The sequence below is a fragment of the Condylura cristata genome, unplaced genomic scaffold (assembly GCF_000260355.1).
Source record: "Condylura cristata isolate star-nosed mole 26May11 unplaced genomic scaffold, ConCri1.0 scaffold00003, whole genome shotgun sequence".
Classification (NCBI taxonomy): Eukaryota; Metazoa; Chordata; class Mammalia; order Eulipotyphla; family Talpidae; genus Condylura; species Condylura cristata.
In genome coordinates this window covers 6,930,599-6,955,322 of record NW_004567104.1, presented here as the reverse complement: position 1 = coordinate 6,955,322, position 24,724 = coordinate 6,930,599, and the positions used below count along the sequence as shown (strand labels likewise).

Genomic DNA, 24,724 nt, shown 5'->3' with positions numbered 1-24,724 from the left:
TTATACACTGTAGAAATTCTGCATAAAGAGATCATCAGCATATGGAAACAGCTTATATAAATAAGCTGTTGTCATAGTACTAGAAACAGCTTTTAAGAAATAAAAATAGAAAACTTAAATTAGACTATCATTTTCCAACTCTACTTTTGTCCTGATTTATTAAAACAAAAATTGGAAATTACAAATGTGGTGATGAATATAGAAAGGGTATAGTGATTTTTGTAAGGAATAACTTAAAATTGTCAGAGCTTATAAAATTAATTTTAACTATAAATATAGTTTAGTTTGTTATAGACTATATTTTGCCTTGTCACAATCACCAGATATTAGATTTATATCAATCACTACTTTGCAAAATATTTTTGTATCAGACACTCATTCAAACATTATGACACACAAAAACAGTCTAAATTTTACTCATAAATACTGCATTTGCATGTGTTAATAATCCTACTGCTCCTAAATATTTTATAAAGACAGAAGTTATAGTTGCAGTTTAAAGAATCTACCAGCTGAAGATTTTACAGGATGGGAATGGGAATGAGAAAGGCATTCCTGTTGCTCAGACAAGTAATCCTGCCAATAGAAGAAGTTATCTGGATCAATAGTGTACAAGCACTGTTGTCACACACCATGTAACTGCTATACATACAATCACCATGGCACTGGTTTCACTGGGCACAACAATAAGACTTCTCTTTAGCTTCTCTTGACTTGGGCAAATTCCTTATTTTGGTCACAGAATCCCCAGTTTCTCCTAGCAATATCAGACCTATTGTTATAGGGAATCCTATGTGAACTGTGTCATCTGTCTGTGGGTCCTCATCCACGTTCTTAGAATTTAATTGTACTGCAGGCACACATAAAAGGGTCAATAACAGGTTTATTTACAAAGGGGAGAGAAATAGGTACAGCCCAGGGAAAGGGAAAGAGATAAGTTAACTAGAATATCCTACCAGTTCACTGACCTGGAACTCCAAAAACACACTGAATGTTCATCAAAAGCCAAGTGACCAGCCACCAGCCACGCAGTACAGAAAGAGAGAGAGAGAGAAGGAAAAAGAGAGAGAGAGTGAGAGAGAGAGAGAGAGAGTCTAACATGGCTCCCTTATATATCCCTAAAAGTCCCAGAATGCTTGCTTAACTTCACCCTTGGGTCCTCACAGTTCTCTGTGGTATTCCTGGGAGTTGTAGTTTGCTGGAGTAGGGGGTGGAGTCCGCTAAACTCTGCAGAGTTCCTTCAGGATATCCTTTCCCCCTAACACTCTGACTAGATGATATTTACCCGTTTCCCTTGGCCTTCCCTATAAAAAATACAGAAGCATTTAACTTGTGCTGTACAAGGTTCACTCTCTTAATATTATATTTTTAAAAGGGACTTGGGGGCCTTCCCTCGTGGCAGTGGGTTAAAGTACAGCACAGCAAGCAAGCTGCAGTCGCCTCAGCATGAGTTCAATTTCCAGTCTGGAGGTGATCCACAGGAGGTGATCCACAGGAGGTGATCCACATGGCGTGGCAGATCTCTCTTGATCTGCCCGCTGCTCCCCTCAGCAGTGTACTTCATCAATTTGCCTGTTCTGCTCCCCGCTCTGTCTCTAGTGAATCCTTTCACCTCCCCTGCACCTCTCTCTTGTACCCCAGTTATGTATGCATAAATAATCTTCAAAAAAATAAAAGGGGACTTGGGGATGAAGTTAGAGTATGGGCTGATGCTATCTGAAGATTATCATTGACAGAAAAAAAACTTTTATGTGAACCACTTCAGCTAAAATGAACAACAGCATTTATAAAATCATACAGACAACACAGTTCTTAAAACTCAGGATTTTTTTTTTTTTCTGGGCATACAAGCACATATTCACTTTAGAAAATGTATGAAACAAAAAACATGTAATAAAGATATTTTAAAATAATAACCTACCTATATAAAACTGACATCTAAGACAGTATTATGTGCAATAAATATATAGTAATCTCAGATTTAATCTGTGAAATTTTAACTATTCTTGAGAAACTGTAAAACTCCTTGTCCTATGATACATCATAATCACCACTGCTGTTCTTATGAGTCCACTTCTGAGTCTGGTCTGAAATGAGTGAACATCATAGTGACTATAAAAGCCCAGTATCTTCTCTCTTCTTTGTGCCTCTGTGCTATACTTGTGTGTAAGCAATAACACAAATATTCATACCTTACTGCATGTGGCAGAAATAATAGGTTATGGAAATGATCACTCATTTGAAAATTCAAATTTTGCCTGTAAATGTTTATTTCTATATTTCCTTCCTCATCTTTATTAGCTCTCTGTCTTTTATCAACAAGATATCTGTTTTATTTCTGAGTATTGTACCTGAAAACTGTCAGTTTTTACAGGTATTTTTATAGGAGAAAACCTCTTCATCCTGCCCTTACACAGACAGGTCGATTTTCATTGAAAACGACTTCAAGCTGGTTCTAATATTTACTCACTTATGCAGGTGCGTTCATCAGCATGGAGTCTGTATCCCGTATCACATTCACAGTGGAAGGTGCCCAGAGTGTTAATACAACGCTGCTGGCAGCCTCCATTCACTACCACACATTCATCGACATCTAGAGGAGGAAGACAGATGGCCAGGATTACAATGTCATTCCAATGTCAGCTTCAAAGAAGTGGCAACAATATTTCTTTGATACACAGTATGTGTTATATTGTACAAAGGCACCGTCTCTGTGGCCACAAATCTTTTGCTTGTTTGATGTATTTTACTCCACAGTGTAAACAATAAAGTGCAGATAGAAACTTTATTGGACTTTTTAAAGCTCAACAACAATGAGTATAAGTGTTATTTCATTATCTTCTATTTGTCAATTAGACAGGTTCATGATAGAGACATGTACATAAAGGAACAAAATTGGAGAGGAGGGGAGAAATACAAAGAGTCTCTATCTGGAACAGCACATGTTTGTAGATAAACACCTTAATGCAGCTGAATTAAGCCATTGATAGAATTAAGACCTTGAATCTCCTTCTCATGTGCTAAGGTGGACATCAGGGAAAAGGCAGATAAACTTAGATGAAGCATGGCTTGGAGTTCTTAAAGTTTTATCAGTACATTTGCTCTATTTATTTGGTTTCTTTTCACTCATATTTCTGGATTTTGAAATAAATAGCCTAGTATGAGAATTAACTTAAACTTTAGAAAAGATAAAGGAGACCAAGACTCCTGAGCACATATGTCTTATGATGAAACAAAGTTTTGATTAATAAATATAATATCCATCTTTCATAGTAAAGAAAGGTTGATTAATAACTCAAAAACCTGTACTTGTACTCTGTAATCAGCACTTATTTTTCCAAAATCACAAAAAGAAGACATTCAGACAGAGTAAGTTTTTTCAGGTAATCATCAGATTAACAATATTGAAATTGTTCTGCTTGGATAACTGTTTAACTTCAAATCTGTTTTTTGCTAGGTGTAAAGTAAAAATCAGAGATAGACATTGAGCTTGGCAAGGGAAGGCACGAATATTATGCAAGGTGTCTCTGACTTACATATCTCCAAACCCAGGTATCCTGTCAAGGGACATGGACAGTGGTCACTAAAATACAAGATCTTAGATCCATGGAATAAGATCCTTACTTGACATCATCTTCCATGAGGAATACTGCTGTGCTATCTCATCATAGAACATTTTAACGAGTACCTTCCTGGTGGCCCAATCAGTTAAAGCACTGCTAGCTAAGTGAGCTAACCACAGCTGCTTCAGAGCAGAGTTGGCTCCCCAACACTGCAGGTGATCCACATGGTATGGCAGACTTCTTCTGACTCGCCCACTGTTTCCCTCAGCAGCGTACTATCAATCGGCCCGTTCTGCTCCCCACTCTGTCTCTGGTGAATCCTCTCACCATTGCTGCACCTCTGGCCTGCACCTCAGTTCTGCACCCATAAATAAATAATCTTTAAAAAATAAAAATATATTTTTTAAAGATTTATTTATTCATACAGAACTGGGGTACAGGCCAGAGATGCGGAGGGAGAGAGGATTCACCAGAGACAGAAAGGGGAGCAGAACAGGCAGATCTACGAAGTACACTGCTGAGGGGAGCAGTGGGTGGGTCAGGAGAGGTCTGCCACTCCAGGTGGTCACCTCCGGGGCAGGCAGGGATCGAACTCATGCGGAGGTGGCTTTAGGTTCTCAGTGCCATGCTTTAACCCGCTACGCCACCAGGGAGGGCCCCAAAAAGAAGAATTTTTAATGAAAACGGACTGTATATTCCTAGTGAATGATTTGTTCTGAGGTACAATCCAGAGGCAAGCAAAAAAAAAAAAAAAAAAAAAAAAAAAAACAAATCTTTAATTTGGCATTGAATTTTTTTTTTAAAGATTTATTTATTTATTCATACAGAACTGGGGTAGAGGCCAGAGATGCGGAGGGTAAGAGGATTCACCAGAGACTGAACGGGGAGCAGAACAGGCAGATTGACAAAGTACACTGCTGAGGGGGAGCATCAGGCAGGTCAGGAGAGGTCTGCCAGGCCAGGTGGATCTCCTCCAGGGCAGGCAGGAATTGAACTCATGTGGAAGTGGCTTAAGCTTCTTAGTGCTGTGCTTTAACCCGCTGCGCCACCAGGGAGGGCCTGGCATTGAATTTTTATAAAAAAGAAAATATATGCAGAATATTTGTTACAAAATAAGATCTACATTTTTAAATGTGTTAGCTGGCTATATTTACATTTTATATAACTTAGTATTTTACTTCTAAAATTAGATATCTAAAGTACTTTCTGATTTTTAAAGGAGTTTTATTTTAGAGATAAGCACTATTGACGCTCCCATGTGTTAGAATTTTTATTAAAATTTGAGTGTAATACAGCCCTCCCTGGTGGCGCAGCGGGTTAAAGTACAGCACTAAGTAGCTTAAGCCACTTAAGCATGAGTTCGATTCCCGCCTGCCCCGGAGCCGATCTACATGGTGTGGCAGACCTCTCCTGACCCTCCCACTGCTCCCCTCAGCAGTGTACTTCGTCAATCTGCCTGTTCTGCTCACTGCTCTGTCTCTGGTGAATCCTCTCACCCTCCGCATCTCTGGCCTGTACCCTAGTTCTGTATGAATAAATAAATAAATAAATCTTAAAAAAAAATTGAGTATAATAAGCAATCCTCTAAGTCTTTTTTATATAGACTCATAGCAAACAGAAATCTCCATTTGCTACTTATACTTTATGCAGAGATTTAACATTTATGCTACCTAAATTTTTATCTTCCAGCTTTTAGGTATTAGTCCTCGTGTTGGAGAAATAATTTGTATTATTAACTTTGTCAATTCCTAAATTAGATCTCCTTCTTATTATTTTACTTTAAGCACCCAAATATAAATCTTAACACCCAAACGTAATATGTTTTAAATGATAAAACACCAATATTTGCTATAAACAAAAATTAAAAAGTTATGTCAAGACACACAAAAACATGCATCTTAATGGAAGAACACACAGAAAAAAAAATATTTCTAAGAAGGAAGAAAGTATTTTGACTGTGGGAATTTGTGTGTGGTTGGTGTTGGACAGGAGATTTTTATCTATGTTTATTTTTTTAAAGATTTATTTATGTATGCATGTAGAACTGGAGTACAGGCCAGAGGTGCAGGGGCAGTAAGAGGATTCACCAGAGAGAGAGTGGGGAAGAGAACAGGCAGACTGACAAAATCTACTGCTGAGGGGAGCAGCGGGCCAGTCAGGAAAGGGCTGCCACGCCATGTGGATCACTTCCCGGGTGAGGATCAAACTCATGAGGAAGTGGCTTTTAGATCTTAGTGCTGTGCTTTAACCCACTGCGCCACCAGGGAGGGCTATCGTATATATTATTTTACATCATAAATTTATTCAAGCATTACTTGTTTAATAAAAAAAAATAATTTTAGAGAAAGAAGTATAACATGGCACCCTCCTTTCACTCCTACCCATAAAACTAATATTTTTCTGAGAAAAGAAACCAAATAGATGCAAAGAAGAAAAATCTTTGGATTTGTTTCAAATATAAGAGTGGACATTGATTTTAAAAATGAGCCACTTTTTAATATGCTTTGGTATGTTCATATTCTTAATGTGCCCCAATACTTTTAAAAATGTAATGCAACAGAATAAAAGCCGACACCTATGCAAGTACACAAACCAAGTCATGACTGTACTGTGAATCTGACAACCTTGAGGGAATTATCCTAGTATAGAAATCTCTTAATCTGTAAAGTTGCCTCTTTGAGACTCATTCTCCTCACTTATAAAGTGGCATAGTAATGACTGCCTGTGTGTATTATAGTGGTGATTTTTTCTGCCTTTCCTGTTCAAGCATAACATTTTGGTTAATCCCTGAGATGATATGTAGAAATTAAAGATCTAATAATGTTGTTGATTCAATAGTACATGTAACAATATAAGGTCCCAAAGTGAGAATGCAAAATTTAAAGCAGTGAGCGATATTGGAATACAGGGAAGGAAAATCCATTGGGGATGGATTCATGAGGACATTTTTTTTTTTTAAGATAAAACCTGAAACTGAGTACAGGGAGAAGAAAGCTGGTATCCAAAATTATAGTGGTTTGAATGTACAGTGTGTGAAAGTCGGTAATAAATAAGTCAGGTTAGAGAATAAGGATACAAAGAAAGTCAAGTCAAAAGCAAGCCTAAACTTTTTTGATTAATAATTGGGATAACAAAGTCTTCCTCTTATGATTTACAATGCAATATAATTCTCAATAATATGAGGTTGTCTCCACACAGTAGGTAAGCAAACTTGCCAGTTTAAAAAAAAAAAAAAAATTGGGCCCTCCCCTGGTGGCGCAGCGGGTTAAAGCACAGCACTGAGAATCTAAAGCCGCTTCCGCATGAGTTCAATTCCCGCCTGCCCCGGAGGTGACCACATGGTGTGGCAGACCTCTCCTGACCCGCCAGCTGCTCCGCTCAGCAGTGTACTTCGTTGATCTGCCTGTTCTGTTCCCCACTCTGTCTCTGGTGAAGCCTCTCTCCGCCCCTGAGCCTCTGGCCTGTACCCCAGTTCTGTATGCACAAATAAATAAATCTTTAAAAAAAAAAAATCAAACATTTACAGAGTACCTTGTACACAGATAGTTTTCATATATGACAGTATATATAACTATTTGGTGAGGACTGTAAAATGCCCATGTTCTTGAGGAGCCTAGTTGGTCTAGGAAGCAAACATTCTATAATCACCCTAAGTGTTTCAAATGGGTACTGAGTTAGATTCAGTTAGTTGAAATGTAGTCAGTTAATACTAGTATCACCTAGCATGATATCTTATTAAAATGCAGAAATTAATTCAGTAAATTTGGGGCTGGAAACCAAGACTTGTCATTTCTAATTGATTAAAGTGACCTGGAGTGTCTGACCTATGTATCATATTCTAAACAGCAAACATATAAATAGCCACTTGTCAACCTTTAATGTAACATAGGTCACAATCTCATAATGTGGTTCAACTTCTCAAATGTTTGACAAATACAGTTAAATAAATAAGATAAATGTATGCATGTATTTATTTAATATATACTTACATTTATAATATGTGCATATATTTATAATTAATCAAAAACCTTTTTTTATAAACAAATCATAAATAACCCCACAATGTTCACTTAAAAAAACACAATGATTTAAAGATAATTTTAACATTACCTGTTATGAAAATAACTTGTTTCTATAAAACATGAAGGGTACTTTAGATCTTTCTGATAGAATACTTCTAATATGAGGTAAAAGTGGGTTAAATTGCCATGATATTAAAATCTCAAGTTGAAGTTGTCACAAGTGATTTTCTTTTCTATTTAGATTCTGCCCACAGAGTTAAAAACCAGAAATGTCAATATTACATTAAAATGTTATTATCAAGCATACTTATATATGAAGAAACTATATATCTTCAAAAATTCTGAATTATATCTTTGTGTTAGAAAGTCCTGCCCTTAAAATTTGAGCTCTAGGATACTGCTGGGGATGATAAAGTGATTATAATTTTTTCAGCATTATCACTGTGATATAGAACAAGAATTTCATGATTTTTATACTATAAAAGAATGTCAAAAAGAATCAACTCTGACTGCTATTTTTCATTTTTAATGTCCTTTTATCTAAATATTTCTGAAGTTATCCCAACACTATTTCCCCAGATGGTCACAGAATATAATAGTTTAGCATAATTCATATTATTATAAAATATATTTCACACATAAAAGCTCCCTGAGACAATGATCCACTCTTGTACCCAAACAATTGAAATTGTTTTATATTATTTTTCTTAGAGTGTGTGACCAGTGGAAGATAAGTTGTTCTTCTACTTGCCTTTTAATACACAGTTCTCAGAAAGTTGGTGATTGAAAATATGTTGCTTTATATTGGAAATTGTATTGTAAAAAGTCTTGGGTATGAAGGGAATAATAAAGGGTGTGATGGAGATTCCACTAGATTTTCCATGTCAATTTATTTTCACTCTATTTCACCAAATCATGTTTCCTGTGTTATACTCTGTTGTATTAAAGCAGCTGACTTTTTTCAATTCCATAGTGGATGATTAAATAAACTCTTTAAGGTAAAGATCCTGTTGTATTAAATGTTTTCTGGCATGGAATCTATACTGCATAAATCATACACAGCACTCAAAGGTCTTATCTAGCTATATTCATTTTTCCTAGAATTGGGCTTCCATCTCATCCTCTTTTCACCCTTGTAGGAAATTACTGATACTTGCTTTTGAACATTCTTATGTAATTTTAAAAGTCCAGGGCCAAAATAAATTTTAATTTTGCTAATAAAGCAAACTTGAACTCTATCTGTAATGACTCATCAGTGGTTGCTGTTTAACATATAACCATTTTTTCCTGTACACTCATACTAAATAATGCCTAGGTTTCCTTTTAGGGAATTTTATCTTTTTCATTTTAAAAACTGCCATGTAGTTTGTGTGGGATTGCTGAACGCCACTTATTCTCAAGATATGAGGTGCATTCTACTCAACATCGTCTTACTTCTTTTCCCCAGTGATTGGCACCAGTAATTTCTTTATTGACATATGGTTTTCTCAGGAAGAAATTAATTCATTGAGGTGAGATATGATCCACAGAAGCTCAACATACAAGTTGGGAATCTGGGTACATACAAGCTCTTTTTTTCCAGAACTAAAATGTGTGGCTATGAGGAAATTTATAAAAGTAATTTCCTCACAAATGAAACTTTACTAAAACCAAAATATAGTACAAAACTGAAGGACTCACAAAGAACAGAAGAATGTTGATTAAAATATACCTGAAGTTTTCCCCATCTCTGAACTTCTCAAATAAGTGATCAAATAATCCCCTTTGCCATTTAAGCATTTTGAAACATATAAGTATATTGCTTGTAAATTAACTATTCTAAAAGCTACTTTCATAGTGTATTGGTGGTGTGCAGAAGAAAATCACCCACTGCAGATCAAACTCAGTAATCACATTTCATGAAGAATTATTGTCCTTTAATCAGTAAACATCTTTAACTTTTGTTTCATGAAGAATCACAATGCTCTCTTACCGCATTTATTGGAATTATTATATTCTATAAATATTCAAGTGAATTTTGAGACTAGTACAAATTTTGATACATCTTAATTGCAAATATGCAGGGTGTATCAAACGTCTTTTATACAGTCTTGTTACATCTGATAGTGTTAGAGTTTGAGTATGTCTTTTTATATTGTTTTTCCCAGAATCTCCCTGTAAATAAACCTCTAGCTTTTCCCCAAGTCTCCTTTGTTTTTTTCTTAGTAGTTACAAACTCATAGCATGAGATCCAAGAAAGTTGGAAATTGCATGTTGGCAACTTTGCAGATACTATCACTTCACATGGGGAAAAACAGGATGATTATGGTGCATTTTTAAAAGAATGACAATACTAGGTAGAAAGAAAACTCAAATCTTTGCACATAGTGTTGTAATCCATATTACCTCAATAATTAAAACCATTAAAATGCTTATAAAAATAACCCCTTACTTTGTGTTGAGGATAGGGGTTTATATGATTTCATAGAAAATGTAAGTTGCTTATTCAGTTGTAGAATAAGTGTTAAAAGTGAAATAGGATACATGTGGCTAGAGTCTGGTAGTAAATGGCTGTCAAATTAAAGCTTTACTTCATAGAAAATGGGCAAAAACAAGGTGAAGAATAGATTAGCATGGTGAAAGAAGTGGAGCAGAAAAGACACATAACAATTGCCAAGATCTAAATGATAGATGAAGACTTGACAAACTAGTTGCAGTGTAAATAGAGAGATGTAGGAAGATATAAAAAATATTAAGGAGAAAAAAAAAGCAATATGATTCAGTTATTACTCGAATGTGGTAGTGAAGAAATAGTTAAGAGTAATGCCTTGAACAATTAAACTAATGGTTACAATATTTACAAAAATAGCATAGGAGAAGGACCATTTGATATTAGAACATTTCACTTAAGGACATACGTGCGTTCACTGGCAAATGAGCTGGGCAGGTGGGAACATGTAGGAAACAATTGAGTTGTGGACTAAAATCAGGAGAAAAATACAGACTTTTTTTAGCTAAAATTAATCTATCTCTATCAGCCTAAAACTTAGGAGTCATCACACTATTCTCATATCTAGTATAATGCAAAATTTTACTGCATCAACTGAAGTATCTTATAGCCACTAACAAATACAAATTTAAATACAAATTTATAGCTTCAATAGTTGTGATATTCTATTTAATTACCTTCCACTTCTACCTTTGGGTTCTCCAATATCTTCTTTTTTTTTTTAAGATTTATTTATTTATGCATATAAGAACTGGGGTATAGGCCAGAGGTGCAGGGGGTGAGAAGATTCACCAGAGACAGAGCGGGGAGCAGAACAGGCAGATTGATGACATACACTGCTGAGGGGATCAGTGGGTAGGTCAGGAGAGATCTGCTGTATTATGTGGGTCACCTACCTGGCTGGGTATGGAACTAGTGCTGTGGGGCTTCAGATAGCTTCATAGTGCTGTGCTTTAACACATTGCACCACCATGGAAGGCCCTACAATATCTTCATTCTGCACCAGAAAATGATTTCAGAACTAAAATTTGATCACCACTCACTTGCTTACTACTATAACAGATTAGGCTGAACACCAATATGTTCTGCAGGTCCCTGCATGGTTTGGTCTCTTCCTTCTTTTGAATTTAGTTTTACTGTTATATTTCTTTACTACATATTACAAGCACTGGTATTTATGTTCTCTGAAGACTGTACTCACTTTAATTTTTTTCCTCCCCTCCTTTATTTACTAGAGTAAATACACATCTGGTAAATGGCCACTAAGTCAGTGCTACATCAAAGACTTGTATTTTTCAATGGTGGTTTATGTGTCATGTTTTCTTAGGACTGCCTTTCTTTCCTTTGGAGCAATTTGCTCATCAATAACTGTAAATTTATATGTGTGACTATTTATTCCCCATGAATGACTAAGTCTTATCACAGCAGGAACAACTCTGTTAGTTCTTGCTCATAATGGTAATCTGACTGTTTGGCACATAGATGATGTTCTATAAATAGCTGTGAAAAAGCAAATGCATGAGGTACAGAGATTTGTACCTCATCAGATAAATAGTATTTGAACCAAAAGAATGGCTAAGATCACTAAGCAAAAACATGTAGATTGTAAATAAAAAAAAAAAATAGTTTGAGAACTCTCAGGTATAGCAACACTTAAAACAGGTTGATATCAAGGGCAAATTAACCAAAAAAGATATAGAGAAGTATAAGGAAAACCCATCATGTCAACATGGAGGCCAAGAGAGGAGAGATAAATGTGGTCAACATAGGATGGCAGATAGGAAATTGCCCATTGGATTTAGGGACAAGAATTCCATTAATGGCATTGATGAGAAATTAATAACATTAATAACAATTCACCTAACAAATATCTCACAATCATATTTTTCACCGCTCTAAGCTCTTTGCATATGTTAATATATTTAATAGTCGAAACAGCCCTGTGAACTAAGCACTGTAATTACTCCTACTTACAAAGAAGGGATCTGTTTCAATGGTACAGTAAGATTAATCCTAGATTACAGGGTGTTGGGTTGAAGAATTGGGAGACAGAGAAAGAGAGAAGTAATTAAATGTGTGTGTGTGTGTGTGTGTAAAATAGGAAACCATGTATTATAATAAATTTGACTGGCAAGGAAAGATTGTAGTTATGAGTGTGGTCTAGGGAGATGATTTTTTTTATTTTCTATTTTTTTTTAAAGATTTATTTATTTATTCATACAGAACTGGGGTACAGGCCAGAGGCTCAGGGGCGGTGAGAGGCTTCACCAGAGACAAAGTGGGGAGCAGAACAGGCAGATCGATGAAGTACACTGCTGAGGGAAGCAGCGGGCGGGTCAGGAGAGGTCTGGCTCGCCATGTGGTCACCTCCCGGGCAGGCGGGAATCGAACTCATGCGGAAGTGGCTTCAGATTCTTAGTGCTGTGCTTTAACCCGCTGCGCCACCAGGGAGGGCCGGGAGATGATTTTTAAAGTAGATGAGAATTATTGTAATTTAAATACTGATGGCAAGATGCCAATGGATAGGATCAATTTAAATATATTAGTAAAAGATGGAATTTTCAAATTATCACAATTCTCAGATTATATCAGTGCATCCTGAGAGAGGGGATGCATTGGAACAAATACTCTCTCAGTGGCCCTAAGAATTCCTACACATTTCTTGTGAATATGCCAAGAATACAGGACCCTGTTCACACTTTACTCAGGCTACTTTTTAGGACCCTAATTGCACAGAGAAGTGGGTTAACATTTCTCCTGTGGGAAAAAAAAAGGCGTTTTTTTTTCCCCAGTAAGTATAAAAGTGGCCGATTCCGCACTCTCAGTGTGTCTCTGGTGTAGTCATGTATAATGAGCCCTTTCTATCATTGTTAAGGGATTGGAGGGAACATAAGGAACTGATACAAATGAAGCTCTGGCTACTGATTTTGCCATGAGTAACAATGTCTTTTTTTTTTTTTTCCCTGAACCAGGAGTCTCATGTCTTCTTTCAGCATTCATCAAACAGTAACAAGATAGTTTGTTAATATTAAAGTAGGATAAGATCCTAGAGTGCACAGTTGTCCATAGTGGATAGAATAGAAATCACACTATAACCACCTATTCCTCTAGGCTAGAGAAAGCGTGTTCACTGCTGAGTGAAAAGACCTGAGCAGTGACAGAGCATGTTTCTGTCTGTCTCCTCACTTCACCTATGTCTGTTGGCTGCTTGTAATCTGAAAATTTAAAAAAAAAAAAAGGACTTATTTATTTATGCATGTAAGAACTGGGTTTTGGCCAGAGTTGCAAGGGGCTGAAATAATTCACAAAAGACAGAGTGGGGAGCAGAACAGGCAGATCATCTGAAATCCACTGCTGAGGGGAGCAGCAGGTGAGTCAGGAGAGGTCTGCAGCACCATGTGGGTCACCTCCTGGGGCGGGGATCAAACTGGTGCTGCAGTGGCTGTGGATTGTTTCATAGTGCTGCCTTTTAACCCCTAGAGCCACCAGGAAAGCCCCTGTAGTCTGGAAATTGTTAGTACTGTGTAGATGTCTAATCTCCCCGAGTCTGACTTGAAAACCTAACCCTCTGTGTTAGTTCAGAGAGGAAGGTGGAAAAGATACCATTGTGTATACCTTCCTTGATTTTAAAGAGCATCCAGCACACAAACACCCAGCCCAGGGACTACTGATATTTCTGTAACATTAGCTCCCTGAGGACACAGGGAGCTATTACTGTGATTTCTGTATCTCGTTTGATGCCTGGTTCATACTATATGTACATCATATTTGTTAAAAAGTTAAAAAACAAATGAATAAATGAGTATCAGATAGCTGGGCTTACAGAGGAAGAGATTTTAGCAAAAGTGACTAAGAGGCATGAGAGAAGGTAGAATAGTGCATGGCAGTGCAGAGACCTAGCACCCCAAAGGGGAGACTTTTGAAAAGGGAATTAATAATAATAATGCTGACAAAAAATCAAATGAAATGGAAACTGAAACAATCTGGTAGACTTGTAAATTATAAGTGTTCTCTACTACAGTGCAGGATGTAGATAGCAAGTTTGCCTTGGGGGATGGTCTTTCCTTTAGGAAAAAAAAAAAAATCCAAGCCTAGAATAACTTCCTCTTTCTTCCTTAATGAAAACAGACTTGACAAAGACAGGCTTTGATGGGTCTATGATATTGCTCCTTCATTTTTAACAATATGACCCAATATCACCCTTGAAGAACACAGTGTGACAAGTTTCTGGTATATTATTATGTAATGTTGTCATCACAGTTTTTCTGTGAAAGGGAGTAGCAAGCAACAAACACAAAGTAGGTACTTAAAGCTTAATATAAAATCAATTTTTCATATACTTAATTAGATGGAAAATTACTTTGGGACATCACAGAATTAGTCATCAATGGCAAAAGGAGGTGGCTGAGCCAGTAAAATGGATCTTGAGCAAAAATTTAAATAGCTGCATTTAGTTAATTTCCTCTACATCCATTCAATAAACCTACAGTTTTAATACATTGGTTCTCTTCCAATGTTATTAAGGAAGAGACAAACCTCTGTTGGCTGAGCGCTTAGGGTGTGGTTTCCAGAACCTGAAATAGGCTTTCACCCTAGCCACTGGGCTAGAGAAAATCTTGAATCGAACTCATAGTTTACTCCCAAGAAAAATGAATGTTAAAATCCTTTATGAGTATTTCCTCTTTGGGCCCTTCCCAGTGGTGTGATGAGTTAAAGTGCAGCACAGTGAAGCCAGCTGCAACTGCTTCAGCTCAAGTTCAATCCACAGCCAGGGAGGTGACCCACGTGGAGCAGCAAACCTCTCCTGTCCTGCCCACTACTCCCTTCGGCAGTCAATTGTAATCAATCTGCCTGTTCTGCTCCCCACTCTGTCTCTAGTGAATCCTCTCACCACCCTTGCACCTCTGGCCTGTATCCCAGTTCTATTTGCATACATAAATAAAATATTTTTAAAATTATAAATAGTTAAAAAGAGAGAATTGTCTCTTTTAGACAGTGATTGGTTCTGCCTCTCCTCTTTCCATCTGGGACTCACCTACCTCTGGCATTTGGAGGGCACAGAGTGTTTCCTATGGAAATGGCAAACTTAGATATCAAAGTAGGGGAAGAGGGGCTCTGAGATGGTGGGTCAATGTAGGGACTAGAAATCAAAGGAAGATAACACATGATTGCCTGACTGATTGCTTTATTGATTGGTATAGCCGAGTTGATCTAGGAAACACTAAAAGATCCTTTTAAAGACAGTTGAATATAAGCTCTAAGGGTCTTAAATGGAAGAGGGACAAAAATGCTCTAGATAATCTAAAGGGCACTGCTTGAGAGGTGCCTCCTTTCACAGATGTTGGCACATAGGGCAATATATACACTGGTGTTCGGTTAGATGAGAGGCAGACAGACAGACAGGTAGCTTCTAAACCCAAATCTCTTCTTATTGATTAAGTAAGTCAGGAAGAAAATTCTTCTGGTATACTTGAATATGAGGTTTATTTTCACATCTTATGATAGCTTGTTTAGATTAGTTTTACTCTCAAATATCAGAAGAATAAGAAAAAATTAAGGAGGGTGTGTGATCTCTCAAGGAAGAGAAAGAGAGGCAGATAGGGATGCTAGATTCACTAGTAGAGAAACTAAGAGTGTGAGTAACAAGGGGCCTAACAGCCCTAAAACACTGGGCAGATTGGAGGACAAGATGAAGATCTTAAAGTGAAATCAGATCCAGTCAAGGAGCTCAGACACCCATCTCCTTTCCATTACCCCTGATTAACGCTACCCCTTTGGGTTGGCTTCCTCTCCACATCGTATCTTAAGTGGTCGAATTAGCTAAAATGACATCTTAGTCACTTTACATCTGGATATTCTTTTATGACATCCAGAAATTCTACAATTTATATCACACATGGAAAATTAATAGAAGCTGTCATAATGATGAACTGATAAGACTTTGGAGAGTTCTAGTAATGATTTGTCTGCACAGAATATTTTTTCCTCCTTTGTTTATCCTGAGTACTGAGCTCCTCTTGTGGATACGGGTGGCATGAATGTTTCTGCCCCTTGACTACCCCAAGATGCCCACCAAACCACAGGGAGGCACAGGACCCTGGCTGGGACAAGCCTAGAACTCCATCTCCCATGTCACAATAACTTAATGAAGGGCACATGACCCGATTCAGAGGAAACAAAATCTCACCAGGGACTTCGCTGCAGCTACTAGTACTACCTTTTCTGTAAGGCTCTAAAAGTTGCTCTTTATTTATATCACAAAAGCTTGGGTTTGCTTTATATTTTTATGAATAGAGTTAAATTGTGTGTCACTTCTAATGTCACCTCTATTTCTTTTCTAGTAAATTTTGTATTAATATGCTAGGAAGAACTGACTTATCCAATTGTAGAATTTGAAAAGCACTTAAAAGACTAAGTAGTCCAAACTCCTACACACTGTAGGAGTCTCTTCTTCAACATTTTTAACAAATGGTTATTCAAACTCTGATTAAATACTTCCAATTGCAGAGAGTTAAATGTTTTATCCTTTTTATGTCTTTTTCCTCCTCCTACTTTTTCTTCTCCTCCCCCTTGTTCTTTTGTATTTAGCAATGTAACTACATTACACAACAATTTAGCAGGGAAAAATCAGTAATTATATATTTTTTTCTCAAGAGAAAGCTATTTAAAAACAAAAAGCTATAAACAAATAAAGCAGCGACATTTTGATATTTTATTTTAATGATTTTTTACTCTATTACATTATAGTTTTTTTCTGTTTGTTTATAAGGCATACTCCTTTTTTTTTGCAAAATATCTGCTTATGTTCTTTGCCTATTTTTAAATTACATCTTTCTGTTCTTTTCCCATAGTTTCCTGGTCTGATGTTTATCATAACAGGAAATATTTTTCATAAAGTATCACACTAAGAACAGAAATATGTTTACACTTTTTTCTTCTTACCAATACATCTACCAAACTTCTAATAAAGATCAATTTAATGTAGAGTGTATCTTTATATAGTCTGAGATTTAAACATTTAATTAAAAACCCATTAAAATAAGTGTATCCTTTCTTACTGTAATGACTTAAACTGTAATTAAACCTGATGTTAATCATGACAAAATAGCTTATACATAACATGGTGTTATAAACTTAAAATTATCTCAGAAACTTTAGCATTTGCACATTAATTATATACATACTGAGTTCAAAACTTGAGTTTACTATTCACAAAAATTGAACTGATCATATTTAAAAGCCCATCTGGAGCAAAATAATATTTCCTTTTTCATTTATTCTATTAATTACAGAACAACCGAAGTTCCATCCCTGGCCAGGTAGGTGACCCATATGGCACAACAGACTTCTCCTGACCAGCCCACTGCTCCCCTCAGCAGTGCATTTCAGTAGATCTGCCTGTTCTGCTTTCTAATCTGTCTCTAGTGAATCCACTCTCCCCCTGCCCCTCTGGCCTGTACCCATGTTCTATATGAACAAATAAATCTTATAAAAATTTACTATTAATTTAATAGGATTTTCTCCCCAGAATGTATTTCTTAGTTATGTCATATTGCATTATACTGTATACATAGCAAAGTAAATGAATAAAATTAAACAAAAACAAAACAGTATGTCTGATCTTTGTCTCTAAGCCAAAATATTGAAACTATTTTTGCTTTTATGAAGTTCAACACTATCGGACCTAGATTATTTCCCACTTTGACTCCAGACTTTCACTTACTTATTCCATTCCTCTTCACTACTTCTCCATTTACTGTGGTCCAAACTTTCATCTAACCAGTGCTCATTTCCTCAGATCTCCCATACCTCTCTCCACACAGTGTAAGGGATCTCCAGAGCCCTTTCCCCTGATTCCATCACACATGTACTTGAAACACACCCAACATCCTCCAAAGCCAACTTATCCATTGTACACAGTGTATAGGGCACACAATACTTTCAGAAGACCACACAAATGCTTTAAAATATTAAACTTTTAGGTTAAAGAAAACATGAATGCATAATATTAATATATCCATAATTACATCATTGCAATCCAAAACTCATTTAATTATTTTCTGGATAAGAAATCATATAAAGGCAAAAATACATATGATATGGTCCAATAAACCAGAATGTGACCCTGGCATCCAGTTCTACTTTAAATATACCAACCAGGCATGGCATTATTAACGGAATTCATTATTCAGCGTATGTTGATTCTTTACTGAATCCTACAGTGACCATCCAAAGTTTTTTTACATATGACTAACACAAAAATGCACAGAAACATTCTCAGGGGCATGTGATCTCCCCAATGGTAAAGGGCCCTGTGTTCAGGGCCCTGTGATCTCCCCAATGGTAAAGGGCACTGTATTTAAAATCTTAATGATTTTTGCTCCCACTTGGAATACCCAGTGATTTTATGTTCATGTTTGTGTTTTGTAAGTGAAGTCAAAGGACAGTGTGATGGAACATGAACGTGGCATGACCCTTCAGATCAAATTCTTGCATGTCTTACCAACTAGTCTCCCCTCGGGGCTGGCTCTTTGCTCCCCCTGCTTCCCACTGCCCAGCATGCCCCTCCTCGCCTCTACCCAGTGACCACTGCTACTCTGTAGCTCATATCAGTCTGTCTGTGGGGGTCTTATCACAGGTTGGAAGAGAGACAGGGCTTGGTGGAGAGTCTCCATGGCCTCTCAGAAGGCTAGCACTCCACCAGCTTCCAACCCATGCTAGTAGCACCACAGAACACCTGAGGGGCAGCTTTGCAGATGTGGGTCATGTGCAACCAACCTGAGGGGTGCAAAAACCTAAGGGGTGAATTCAAGCAATTGCAGTTCCTCAGTTGTTCATCTATCCTTTGTGGTAGAGTCATAAGATGGTAGGGATGAGAAATAGACTTTCCTGCCTCCAGCTAAGGCAAGCGTTGTTCAGGTATGCATGAACTGAATTGCAAGTCTTTTGACTTTAGTTATTCCTTTTATTGACTCCCTACTATTTCTACCTACCTTTCTCTTATTCTTATGGGTTCCAATAAAAATTACTTTATTAGATCAAAAAATGCTTTGATATAATTCCACTTCCATCCTTGAGGCTTCCACCAATTATTCTCATCAGCTTAACTTTCCTTTTTCTCTTGCTCATGGTTTTCCCTATGTTTCCCATTTTCCACTACTTCTACCTGTCTTGCTGTTACTTCTCAATTGTCAGTCCATGGTCAGAAAAATACTGTCTCTGTTCCACTATCAACTCCCTGCTCTGGAAGCTTAGCATCTTCCCCACACCTTTACTACACTTGCCTGGTCAAAAGTTAACTGAGATGCTCAGTGTCAAAGAAAGTAATATGTCATGGTGCTCCTATTTTAGATTTGTGTGGAGATGCCCCTAGTATTGACAGCCTCCACTCTTAGAGTTCTTTTTCCTTCCTTGTTACTTTCCAACCCTTTCCATCCCTGTCATTTTAATGACTCTGACTCACTTCCTTAGCTACTTTGTCCCAGCTTGTGGACTTATTTTTTTTAAAGAATTATTTATTTATGCAAACAGAAATGGAGTACAGGCCAGACGTGCAGGGGTGGTGAGAGAATTCACCAAAGACAAAGTGGGGAGCAGAGTAGGCACATTGATGAAGTACACGCTGAGGGGAGCAGTAGCGAAAGCAGGAGAGGATGGCTGCTTCATGTGGGTCACCTCCCTGGTTCGGGATCTAACTCTTTGTTGAAACAGCTGCAGCTAGTTTTGTAGTGCTGCACTTTAAAATATTGTACCGCCAATGAGGGCCCTGTGGAAATTTATCTTTCTTCTGCCTATGTTGAAACATCCAACTTCCTGTTTGCAAGCAGGGCATGATTTTGAGGGTAGAGACAAATTCTTCCTGGGCATTGATGCTCCATTTTCCCTAAAAGAGATTTGCTAGTGATATGCTTAGCTATGTAAATTAAATGTGTTGGTAGAAATATACCAACTATGCTATTCCTTCTAAAACGATTATCTCTATGGGGAACAACTTGACACTCTGACATCTGACAGTTACTGGTTATTTGCTAAAAAATTTAGTATATCAGTAATTTCCAAAATGTTCAGTATGTTCCTAAAAGATGGAGTACAAACTCTCTGTGTCTGCTCCTTTTCTTCTCTAGCTATGACCTTTTTTTCTAAACTTTTACCTCATCAATTTGCTCTACGCTCTAAAAACCCTAACTAAAGTTAGTCACTCATTATTGTAGTCTATATCTTGGCTCACTCCAATGTCAGCACTATAAGTGATCTTGTTTTCTACAGGCTTAAATTCTACTATCTTTCAGGACCCAGCTAAAACTCCTTATCTCCTAGTATGTTCTTGGTTTTTCCAATTGGAAAGGATTTAGTACCCAGGCAAAGCTCTGTAGATTTTTTTTTCCTGCCCTCTCTTAAGGACACTCAACCTCGCCTTATAGATATTTGAAATACATTTGTATCTCTTTTATTTAATGCCTAAAATAATTTTATGTGATCTAAAGGTAAATACCCTTGACACATAACATAATATCTTGGGCACTGTAGAAAGCTAAGAGAATTATTAATTAATTAACTAAGTGGATTATAAATATACATACAAATAACTCAAGTACTCACATAGAAACAAGATAACTTAATATAAAATAATTCTCATGCTGTAATTCACTTATCAAGAGATGGATGATCAACCCTAAGTGCCAAGATTACAGTTCATCAATGCGAGAAATACTCCCAGCACATGTTGCAGAGTGGACTGAGATCTAAGTGACTCATTTTAGAGAACAGATCTGATTCAAAAGAGAAAATTCTGTTAGCACCTAACATGACAATGTAAGGAAAATACATTTCCAGGTTTATCATTTAAGAGTTCCTGACTTCATGCACACAAAACATAGATGAAGTCCTCAATGAGAACTGAACAAGGGAAATAAATCTGTGGGGGCTAAAGTGCCTGAGTACAGAAAACATGTGTTCTGGCTCTATGCTCTTTCTTCACTGGTACTCTGAACACAGTATCATAGGTTCACAAAGGCAGTGTAAATGAAAGAGATGGGAAAAGTCAGGCTGGTAACAGTGAAAGGAAAGCAAAAACAGTCTGGATTCAGTGATAATGGTGAACTTGTCTAGGGATGAATTCTCTTGAAATTTGTATTTGATGTGCAAAAGACTGCACCATGGATTATCAGCTATAAGAAGGTCCTCTAATTTAGCTTAGAAACAGTGCTCTGGTTGAATGGTCATTGATTAGAAATTGAAAGGTTGTGACCCTCCCTGGTGGCACAGAGGGTTAAAGCACAGCACTGAGAAGCTAAAGCCACTTCCACATGAGTTCGATCCCCGCCTGCCCCAGAGGAGATCCACATGGCATGGCAGACCTCTCCTGACCCGCCCGCTGCTCCTCTCAGCAGTGTACTTCGTCGATCTGCCTGTTATGCTCCCCACTCTGTCTCTGGTGAATCCTCTCACCCTCCACATCTCTGGCCTGTACCCCAGTTCTGTATGAATAAATAAATACATCTTTAAAAAAAAGAAATTGGAAGGTTGTATTGTCATAGGTAAGGTTTTATAATGCATGTCTTAAAGTGGGAAGTTTAACCCAAAATACAAAATTTCTTTCAAATTATTCCTTTGGAGGATCCTGGCATTTGACATTACACATTGCATAATGTTGTAGAGAAATTTGTATTCTCAGAAAAAAGAAAAGAATAGAAGAGGTTGAATCAGAGAGAAAGACCTTCTGGATGAGAAGGATTTAAAAATATCTAATGATATATGATGGATGATTTATTTAATAATCTCCTAATATTAAGAAATATCTACATAAGAAAGCAATATTTAAAGTTTTGCAAAATATGGACCTTCCTGGCGGCACAAGGTTTAAAGACATAGCACTATCAAGCCAGCTACCTACAGCCATTGCAGCAAACTTGTTTTCTCTAACCAAAGAGGTGACCCACATGACCTATCATCCCCACTGTCCCCTAAGCAGTGTGTTTCAGTAGATCACCTGTTCCGCTCCCCAGTTTGCCTCTAGTAAATCATCTCATCCTCCACACCTCTGGCCTACACCCGAGTTCTTATGTGCTTAAATAAATATTTTTATTCAATTTTTACCCACAAATTTTATAGAAAATTAAAAAGCCAGAAAATAAGCACATGTAATTCAAAACATTATGTTCACTCAGTTTGTGTTTTACAACTGAATTACATTTGATAGTTGGCTAGTTGAACATTGTTTTAGCTATTCCACAGACAATAATTATCCTTCCGTATATTCTAAATCATTTATGCAAACCATATGGCACATTTAGAAACTTGCATGCTCTAATTAAAAGTGTCCATTCAAATTAAAAAAGGTCAAAAGAAAAATTGTATTGAGATCTGCCAAATATTTTTAGGGGAACTACACATAGAGAACAATATAAACAGATGCCTTGCCAGCTAAATCTATCTGCAGTCTTCATGTTGATTTGTAAAACATGAAAGTTCAGAAAACAAAGCATATCACTGGTTGTTCTACTAACTATGCAAAGAAGGTGAAAATGCCAAAGAAGCAAAGAAGTAGGCAAAGAAAGCAGCATCTGTTCAAGGATTTTGTGGGTTGGATCTCTGAATGGTCTTCAGTGGCAAAAAGCTGATGCAGGCTCAGTAAATAAATCAAGATGCTGTTAGAGGGAGAGTAGCCAAGGCTGTGGTATGCCATCCAGACCCTCCAATGAGGAAGACTTTTACTCCAAGTACTAGGAGAGCTGCTACTATAGAGCACTGCCTGTCATTTATCTTCTGGAACTTCCTCTACTGAGGACAGATTCTTGTCCACGACCCTGTCTTGGGGCACCCCAAATACAGTGATTGTTTTATGCTGAGCACAGAAGCCTAGATTGGGTCCCAGGTCTACACAGCTGTGTAGAACTGTAAGAGGGTGGACCCAGGAAAAGGGGAGGTTCCAGGTTCCCTGCCCCACCCAGAAGGAGGGTGGAACTGAGTAGAGAAAAGAGGAAACTGGAGAGGAGATTAAGGAAGAAGGAAGCAGAATGGGGAGCCAGAAGGAGGCACATGGAACAGAGAGATATGTGAAGAAGAGGCTTTTGTTTCTTGGTTCTGGACTGGTTGAAAGAGATGTGGGTGAGAGACCCATGGGGAGGTTGACAATGCAGCTTTTATCTTGATTTTGATTTTGTTCTTTTCCTCCCACACTTGTCTGGTCATTTCTGACCCTTTTCTATGGGTTCCAGCCAGAATGTGCTTTAGGCTTGTGGTGGGCTTTCAGGCCTTGCTTTGAGCCAATCACTTTTGGGTGGACTTTTACCCATGAGGGGATGGATAACTGTGGGTGCTTGATCTAGAAACTATATTCTTTTTCTTTTCTGTATTGCACACTAAGTGTATGCAAGTGCCTTTCCACTAAAGTTCTTATGTATTATGTGGCAGATGGCAGAACCTATATAGAGCAGGCTGGTTTGGGGGCTTGGTGCCCAGTAATAGGACCACTTCAGTTTTAGATTTTCATTAGATGTGCTGGTTTGTGTGTGACTATAGCATGTTCTCTTTCCCCTTCTGCCCATTTCTACTTCCTTCTTCTCCTTTTCATATTTTGAATACTGAAGCACCTTAACTGTGATTACATCTCAGAATCTGCTTCCTGGAAATCTATCTGTAATAAACCTTTTTTAAAATATCAGACTGGAAATTAAATTGGAAACAAATTTATATATATATATATAAAGTTAGTGTTGGAGGTGGAGGTAATTATATTTTCAAGTTTTGTGAACATGTGACATTTCCAAACATAACATATTTCTGTGAAGCAGTGTTTTATTATTAGCTTTTGTGGGTCTGCTAAGCTTAAGCGGCCTATCCAGTCTCCATTTTGTTTCTTACAGTTCTGTATTTCTAAAGCAAGTTCCAAACTGCTGGGTCAGAGGAGCCCAAACCTACAAGGTGCTTTTCACATTAATTAAGAGTTTAAGAGTGCAGGGCCCTCCCTGGTGGTGCAGCAGGTTAAAGCACTAAGAAGCTAAAGCCACTTCCACATGAGTTCAATCCCTGCCTGACCTGGAGGTGATCCACATGGCGCGGCAGGCCTCTCTTGGCCTGCCTGCTGCTCCCCTCAGCAGTGTACTTCGACAATCTACCTGTTCTGCTCCCCACTCTGTCTCTGGTGAATGAATCCTCTCACTGCCCCTTGCACCTCTGGCCTGTACCCCAGTTCTGTATGCATAAGTAAATAAATCTTAAAAAAAAAAAAAAAAAAAAGTTTAAGAGTGCAAATCTGGATACCTTGGGAAGGGCTTTCTTCCAGGTATCGAGAGTGGACTGGGCCGCCTGTCTGTGGGGCCTCACCCACGCACTCACATTCACTTATACTGCAGGGCCGCACAAAAAGGGTCAATAACGGGTTTATTTACAAAAGGAGAAAGGAATAGGAAATAACCCAGGGGGAGAGAGCAGGAAACAAAGTAAGTGGAATACCTTACAGCTAGGCTGACTGAACACACCAAGTCACGTGGTCCGGAGAGCTGCTTCCTGAGCGAGAGAGCCAGAGCCAGAGCCAGAGCCAGAGCCAGAGCCAGAGCCAGAGCCAGAGCACGGTGAGTTGCAATCTCGTCCTATTTATCCCCCCCAAAATGTCCCAGAATCCGTTCCTGCTAGCTCCACCCTTGGGTCCT

The 24,724-nt window shown here is 37.7% G+C and overlaps 1 protein-coding gene across 1 annotated transcript in view; it reads right to left on the bottom strand.

Annotated features, from left to right (window-relative positions):
- LOC101622711 (EGF-like and EMI domain-containing protein 1) overlaps positions 1–24,724 on the bottom strand; it is a 182,209-nt gene that overhangs the window by 105,093 nt on the left and 52,392 nt on the right. The window contains exon 3 of the mRNA XM_012730203.1: positions 2,471–2,593. Within this exon, the coding sequence (XP_012585657.1) occupies positions 2,471–2,593 (123 nt within the window). The remainder of the gene's footprint in view (positions 1–2,470; positions 2,594–24,724) is intronic.